Source organism: Bolinopsis microptera, chromosome 5 (genome assembly GCF_026151205.1).
Source record: "Bolinopsis microptera isolate Bmic1 chromosome 5, MBARI_Bmic_1.0, whole genome shotgun sequence".
In the NCBI taxonomy this organism is placed as follows: Eukaryota; Metazoa; Ctenophora; class Tentaculata; order Lobata; family Bolinopsidae; genus Bolinopsis; species Bolinopsis microptera.
Genome location: NC_087076.1, coordinates 13,638,510 through 13,646,285, shown reverse-complemented (window position 1 = coordinate 13,646,285; position 7,776 = coordinate 13,638,510). Strand labels below are relative to the sequence as shown.

General features: G+C 39.5%; 1 protein-coding gene across 1 annotated transcript; it reads left to right on the top strand.

Moving 5' to 3' along the window:
* Positions 1-3,875: 3,875 nt before the first annotated feature.
* Positions 3,876-5,351, top strand: LOC134815677 (uncharacterized). Its single transcript, XM_063824238.1, has 4 exons — positions 3,876-4,249; positions 4,429-4,526; positions 4,647-4,764; positions 4,991-5,351. Exons 1-4 carry the CDS (start codon positions 4,172-4,174, stop codon positions 5,132-5,134), a joined length of 438 nt encoding a protein of 145 aa, XP_063680308.1. The 5' UTR covers positions 3,876-4,171; the 3' UTR covers positions 5,135-5,351.
* The last annotated feature ends 2,425 nt before the right edge of the window (positions 5,352-7,776 follow it).

The window sequence follows — 7,776 nt, the reverse complement described above, 5'->3', positions numbered from 1 at the left end:
ACAGGATTAAACAGGATTAAACATGAAATTACCAGAGAGAACACTAACGGACTCGTCTTGGCTATACAAGAATGAATAAATGAATAAATGAATAAATAGAATTATCAAAACTGAATCATTTAAAAATAGTAAAATTTAACCGTTTACAATTTCACGAAAATAAAAGAAGATCGTCTATAATAATTTAAGGTAATACAGTAAATAAAGTTCGAGTACTACATCTGTTTGCGAGGGTTAAGGGACGTTTTAGGAGGATTACGTAGATTTGAGGAGTCTGTAAGGTACTTCCCGAACTCTTTTATATGGGGTGAGTTCATTATTGCTCCATATTCTTTTAGCATCAACAGGCTTTTGAGGTTGTCAGAGAGGTTGGACCTGAGTTGATGGTAGTAGGGGCACTCAGTTAGGACGTGGTCTTCGGTTTCTAGAATAGGAGTTTCAAAGAAGGGGAGCTCCTCTAAAAAACGTATGACATCCGTTTCTGAGGAGCAGCAGAAGCGACACGTTTTAAGAGCTGTGTTGAGTTGATCTTTGGTGTAGCGACCTTTTTCTATCCTAAGATCGTGACTGCTAGATCGGAGTTTAGCAATATTGACCCTTTTAAGCCGGCAGGGGAGCTGTAAATAGGGTTCTTCGCCAAACTCGAATTTAACCGCTGTGTAGAAAGACATTTTGGGCTGGTTGAGGAGATCTCTCTTCCAATGGTCAACAAATGTCTCATGTATGTACTCACAAGCGTCTAGGGTGGGTGATAACTGCGGCTTGGAGACTGTACTCATCTTGGCAATAGTTGACCACGCATCATACCAGGTTAGATTCAGTAGCTTTTGCTCTTGAGAGGTGTGGTGCAAAAGAGTGTTCACGTTACCTTCTACCGCCAGGGATGCCCGATGGAAGTAAGCTAAACATTGGGGAATGACGGTAACTGTCCAGGGGGTTCTACCAGTGTCACCATAGCAGAAGTTGTTATTAGCTTTCTTGTGAACGCCTAGTATCCATTTGAGAATCTTCAGATGAGTTGTTTCGAGCGGATCTTTAGCTGCAGATTTAGGCAGGCTCACTTCTTCTTTTTTCGACAGGATAGCCTTTACGATGTTTGTTGATGAGAGCCAGACGGGACATGCATAGGTCGCTACAGGCTTTACTAGACTATCGATGAGTTTAAGCATCGTGCTGGTAGTGAGTGCTTTCGTGTTGATAATTCGCCTCATTGAGAAGAATGAGCGTAGAGCTTTCTTCCTAAGTTCGTCGATAGCTTGCTTAAACGATCCATTCAGAGAGAATTGGATTCCGAGATAGCAGTATCTTTTTACTGGTATAATGTCCAGGCTTCCTAGTTTAAAGCCATAAGAACATTTAAGTGTTCGTGAGCTTGTATTGAAGACCATCACACTGGTTTTGTCGATGTTAACTGATAACTCCCATTTTTCTGCATAGTCGTGCAAGCAATTCAGCAACGATTGTAGGCTGAACGCGTCAAGTGCTAGGAGGACTAAGTCGTCAGCCCATAGGAGGTGGCTTACTTTGATGCCGTTTAAAATTGGGACATTCAACTCTTCGATTTGTTCCAGTCTGATGGAAAGTTCGTGGATATAAACTTTGAGGAGCTCAGGGGACATCGGGTGCCCTTGTTCTGTGCCGATGGTAACGTCGATAGCAGCGGAGAGCTTTTGGATCAGCTTAACTCGGGTTGACGAGTTGTTATACATGTGGCTGATGCAAGTGAAGAAATTGCCTGAGAGACCCATGTTGCCCAGTTTGAACAGAAGTGCATCCCTGCATACACTGTCAAACGCCTTCCAGAGGCACCTATTAGGTGCGATGGGTGCGGGATCGCACAATTTACCGTTTTCAATAATTTATTGTTTTCCGCACATTTTGTAATTTTCCGCATATTTCCGCATAATCTAGCATTTTCCGCATAATTTTGAAATGTTAAAAGTCGGGCCCTTTTAGGAAAACCGCACAATTCCAGCACAAATTTCGAAAAATCGCCGCACATTTGCCGCATAATTGCAGGTAAAAATTTACCGCACCTTACCGCACATTTTACCTTTATAGTCGGGTGCGGTACCGCATAATTTCGATTTTTTTACCGCACCTAATATGTGCCTCTGACGCCTTCCGATAATCGACGAAGCAGGCAAATAGTCGCTTCTTCTCTTTTTTGACATATTTCTCTATGATAGTGTTCAGGGTGAGCAAGTGGTCATTACATTGTGCTCCACTCCTGAATCCCAGTTGATACGGTCGGTCGGGACAAGCTATTTCCCTAAATTCTATCAGCCGTTTAAGGAGCAAGTTCGAAAATAGCTTGCCAAGACAGCTGCCAATGGTAATGGCCCGATAGTTATCGGGGTTCTGACGGTCACCCTTTTTATGGAGTGGAGTGGTGATAGAGTTGTTCCAAGGGTAGGTTCCGCACTGAAGACAGGCATTAAAAAGCTTAACTAGAACAAGTTGGAGTTGCTCGTTGGAGTTTTTCAGCATCTCGTTTGATATCAGGTCATCAGACACACTCTTGTTGTTCTTCAGTTTCTTGATCGCATCTTTTGTCTCCTGTAAGGTGAAGTCTCGATTCAAACTGTCGACTAGGTTTTTAGTGTTCTGCAGCTCGTCGGTTGTGGGAGTAGAGACGACGTCATCATCTGCGTGGTGATTCTTACTACACTTACGGTTGTAAAGGTCGTTAAAAAATTTATGAAAGAGGAGAAGATCATAAATGTCAAATGGCTCTTCATCTTTGTGTTGTTCGGACAGTTGCTTGAGCGCCGCCCAGTTAACATTACCACTTTCGTTTATCTTTTGATTCATCTCGAACAGATATTTCCCCTTTTTCGTGCTCTTAATAGCCCGGTACTCCTTTTTTTTGAGAAAGTGCTGATTGCGAAGGAAATTGCTGTGTGGGTTGCGATTTGCATTCCTGTCAGCTCTACTAGCCGCACTTTAGTATATAGCCTGTCACGTGACCAAAACAGTTTTTTGCCCATAACTCTCCAGGGAAGCATTTTTACCCTACGTCATGGAGGCTGATTCGCAATCACTGGCCAAAAATATATCCACTCGGCACTCAGATTACTTTCACTTTCATACCCTAACTCTCCGGGCCTTTTCATAAGAATTTTTTTTAATTGAGGCGAGCAATTTTAGTTCCATGGCCAATTTTAGTTCCATGGCCAATTTTTAACTTGGGCAATGACGAACTCATATATTTTCAAGTATTGATAAAATACTCCCCTTCCCGTTTTCCAGTATAATTATTTATTAACATATCCCATCACTGAGTACTGACCAACTTGAACTATCGTAGTGACTAGTACCTATCACCATGTTTAAATTACATATTGTCCCAAACATCAGCAATAAGCATTAAACATTCCCCTAAATTTCTCCCTCGTTTATAATCATAGATTTTCACTTTTTATTCGACACGGACATCTTGACTTAATCAGATTGAGTAACTGAATCGATGAGCTTGCAATGAGGTGACATCCTGAAGACGTTCTTGTCGTGAAATTTCGGCTTGGAATGTAAAGTCTAGCTTTAGCAGGAACTGGACGCCGTGGAATGTAAAATGCAAGCTTATTATATTGTTTGTCCTGCACTATTATTTCATTAAGGGTCAACACAATCATGTTACCAATCAGATTACCACGAGTAGAGCTCCATTCTGCAGTCACTTAACATTCCTTGCAAGATGCTTTACAGAAATACCTTAAGCTGTAGGTACACTAATATGTATAAGATTCTTGTTTTAGAGCCACGTTATCACTTTCCTGCGATATCTGCAGGAGATCAGCAGATATCATTTATTGGCGTGATATCACAGAGAAGAAGCTAGCGACTATAAATACTGATGATATGTTTTGATAGCCATACTTCATTTTATCTTTTCATTTGCAGATCGCTCTACCAATAAAGTTTACTCCCAACATGATTCTGGTCACCTTCTTCCTCCAGTGAACAATACCACTGGACGTATATTATTTTAACAGTCCGCCCCATTATTTTTGATGGTCGGGGTACACAGTACACACAACTTGATACACATGAACCCCTTCAAAGTGTCTTAGATTTAGTTATATAAGTTAGAACACGCTTCGTTCCCATCCATGTTTTTATGTTCCAATATTTGAGAGATTATCGATGACAAATTCAGATAAGCATAAACATGGGTTGTTTGGACTCTTTCGTTAAGATGGGACAGAAATTCCTGCCTCCTCCCGGAGTTCTCTTTATCACTCATCTGGTACGTATTTTAATTCACTTTTCTAAGGTTTAGGTAAATATAGTATTTTGGAGAAGGGGTCATCGGCATCAAAGTTACAGGATTTCTCAGTTATTAGATACAGTGGAATGTCGATGACCCCTCACTCTAGGTACATAAATTTCCTTCACGTTTTATTTATAAACAATTCTCTTTTTCAGCTCTACACAACATTGAGTATTATCCTGTTCTTCATTGAGGATCTAGTCTACAGTGGCATCAGTAATACCTGCAACGGCTGGATTCAATGGATCCTACTGTAAGTACACTTGCAATTTCCTAACTGCTAATACTTAATAGACTCGACTGCTTTCGACTACAGAACACAAAACTGCCCATAACTGGATATATTTCAAAAAGTTTATACTACCATTTTCAGTGTTGTTGCTATCCTCATGAGTATTCTGGTGGCTTATGCTAAGTACAAAGAGAAGGAAGACGCTATGGCAGCCTTCGTTTCTCTCCTCTTGTTCTTCGCCACAATTATTGGTCTCCAGGTAAAGCACATTTATAGTACTTTCAGTAGTAAAACTATACTGGTTTGGTAATGGAGAGCATGACTGTAGCCTTGAAAATTAAGCCGATTTATTATTTATTATTTTAGTAGTGTTATGTATATCAAGTACAAATGAATAATAATCGAGCTACAGTCTACACTAGTCGGTTGACTTCAAACTTATAAAATTACTGTAACTAAAATAACTGTAACTGAAATAATTTCAGCTCCATCCATTCGGTTGTTTCAATTTCTCAAACTGGGGCAGCACTCTTCTCTACTATATCATTAGAGGAGCCATCTGCATTCCTCTAGCGATCATCTACTTCTTCGTCTGCAAGTCTGATCTTGACTCGCTCAAGCCTCAGTAAGCCTCGAATCTTGGAGGTTGAGCCTCCCTCCCTTCAGGTCTTTTTGTTTTGGAGGTTCACAACTGGGTGTAGGTGCACTGTATAAATGTGGACGCAATTATTTTAGATATGCTACTGCTATAGTTGCAGTTTTGTTTGTATAATACGAATTTGGAACGTTTTACTTTTATTGTTGGTTTCTAGAACTAGAAAAAATTGATATTATTGAATAACCACATTTTTCTTTTAACTGTTTTCAAATGAATACAACGAGGTGAATGAATAATCTTAGGTACTATTTTAGAATAACATACAATTCATGATTTTAATTAAAACGTCTGGGACTGTAAAGTTTAACGTAACCTTAAGTTAATTCAAATTAAATATCAAACTGAAATAAAATTGCTTTCTCGTATAGTAGACTAGAAAAGACTTTCTGCAAACTGCCGCTACACAGCACACAGGAATTTATATGAAAATACCGTTAAACTGAGCTATTGTTGTATGCCAAATATGGCAATAATACTATAAAGGTTCATTTCTAAACTGCTGCATTCCGAAGAAAATGCATCACAAAAGAAATGAAACTACATAGTATATATCGTGCCAGGTGCCCCTAAAAGGAAAATATTTTGAAAAACCTGTAGTCATCTACCAGGCAGAAATCAGAACGACTACGGGCAGGAATTAACCTACTTTCTCTCTAAAAAACGTAGTTATTTAAAAAGTGATTATACATTTTTCTAAACCTTGTAAACCTTGTAAACCTTGTAAACCTTGTAAATGACAGTAACACTCGACCTCTGCCTGATCCAGAGGATGTCACCATTTTACCTTCACACAGACATCGAACGCTGTAAGAAGATGAAGATCAGACCTCGTTGTTAAACCTTGTAAACCTTGTAAACCTTGATTCCGAAAATTTATGCAAAAATAGTGTTCCTGAGTTCTGTAACTATTTTGAATGAATTTACTTTCGCGTATATCGCGAACTAAAATATTACCATTATTTTACACACGCTGTAACCCCTTTGGCTTTTGATCGCTGTAACCCCTTTTGATCGTCGGTTGGCTTCGCGTGCACGAAAGGTATATAACGTGTAGCAAACCATAATAGGTGATTTTGTTTTGGTGGTCTCTTTGCTACACGACTCGTGCACACAAAGCATGCAATCTGGCCGCCGAAAAAGGTTGCGCGAAAAAAGGTTGCAACGTGTGTCAGCCGTGAGCCGTGAACCCAATCCCCAAGTTTTTATAAATCGCAATGTAATTGATAACTGCCCCCTGTATAAACGACAGTTTGAGTTATTGTCCAGGTCCTGGGCCAGGACAACTGGGTCCGTGTTAATTGAGCTGCTATTGATGACAATGGACACACAAGTCACAACAAACAATGTCACAACATTGTATTTGTATGTAGTTATTGTCACTGATTGTATTGTTACAGCAACATTACATTCCAACACACTGTGGGTACGAGAGCTCGCCAATTCCTGTGTGCGGCGCTTTTATCTTTTCAAGCTCCCATCTTTTCAAGCTTCCTGAACATGAGAGGAGTGAGCAATAAACTTGCAAGCTAGGTAAATACAAGAGCTGAAATTCCTGAAAACTAAATTTATTTCTTGCTGGCTATGGACCGATTCTTAAAACGCCAAGTTCCAACTATCAGGAAACCAAAAAAACATTACATTTACTATACCTGTTGAATTTTAAAGACTTGATTTTAAAGACTTTATCAGGATCTTCATTCATCAATGATAAATGAAATAAAACAATTTGCTTGCAATAAAACAATTTGCTTGACCCCAACCTTAACCCTAACTGCAAACCCAATCCCTGACTGAAGCATATGCATTATGTTGAAACCTTAACCCTAAAGATGATGATTAATCACTCTACACTCGACTGTCACGTGACTTTTTAAACACGTTCTCTAGCTGGCCCTGAAATGACTATTCGAAATCCTAGCCCTCTAATCACTAATCTGATCCCAACCCTAACCTTGACATACGTTGCATGCCACTTTTCGCGCGCGAAGCGCGCGCCGCCGAAGGCGAAACATGTATCAACCCTAACCCTAATCCAATCTTTTACAAAAGCATACTGCAAGCTGAAACCTGCGAGTGTATCACTATCAGCGTAGTGATTTAGCACGCTCGAAAAACAATCGTCGCACTACATAATTAAATATTGATGGCTCAGCCTGCAGCCTGTCATTCCGCCGCGCATTTTATGAACAAAAAACTAGCCTGAGGTCCCTATGGCTATAGGTACTATATATATAGTTCATAGTCGAGGCGAACATACTCCTAAATTTGCCACGCCACACACATTACTGGGCGGTGCTCAGCCTGTCATTTAGGCTCGGCCGAATCTCTATTCTATGTCTATGAGTATATATGATCATGAACATTATAGCCTGGGGTCCCCAGGTAACACACACATAAAGGAATTGTTCATAATTGAATACTTTTAAATTGGATACAAGTATAAGTATAACGATGAATTAGTAATACATAATAGTAAACATTATATTTATAATGATTGTTAATTAATTGTTCAAATCTGAAACAAAAAAGATTATCTGGTGACAAGTCCAAATGCATTTTAGAGTCAAGATTAACAGTTACACGGATTTATAGTATAAGTTTTTTAAATATTTC

What these genes read in the sequence shown, in the direction of transcription:
- LOC134815677 (XM_063824238.1), top strand. Translation starts at nt 4,172, where the DNA reads ATGGGTTGTTTGGACTCTTTCGTTAAGATGGGACAGAAATTCCTGCCT. An exon ending in TTCTCTTTATCACTCATCTG is followed by an intron (nt 4,250 to 4,428) that starts GTACGTATTTTA and finishes TCTCTTTTTCAG; the next exon opens with CTCTACACAACATTGAGTAT. An exon ending in CCACAATTATTGGTCTCCAG is followed by an intron (nt 4,765 to 4,990) that starts GTAAAGCACATT and finishes AAATAATTTCAG; the next exon opens with CTCCATCCATTCGGTTGTTT.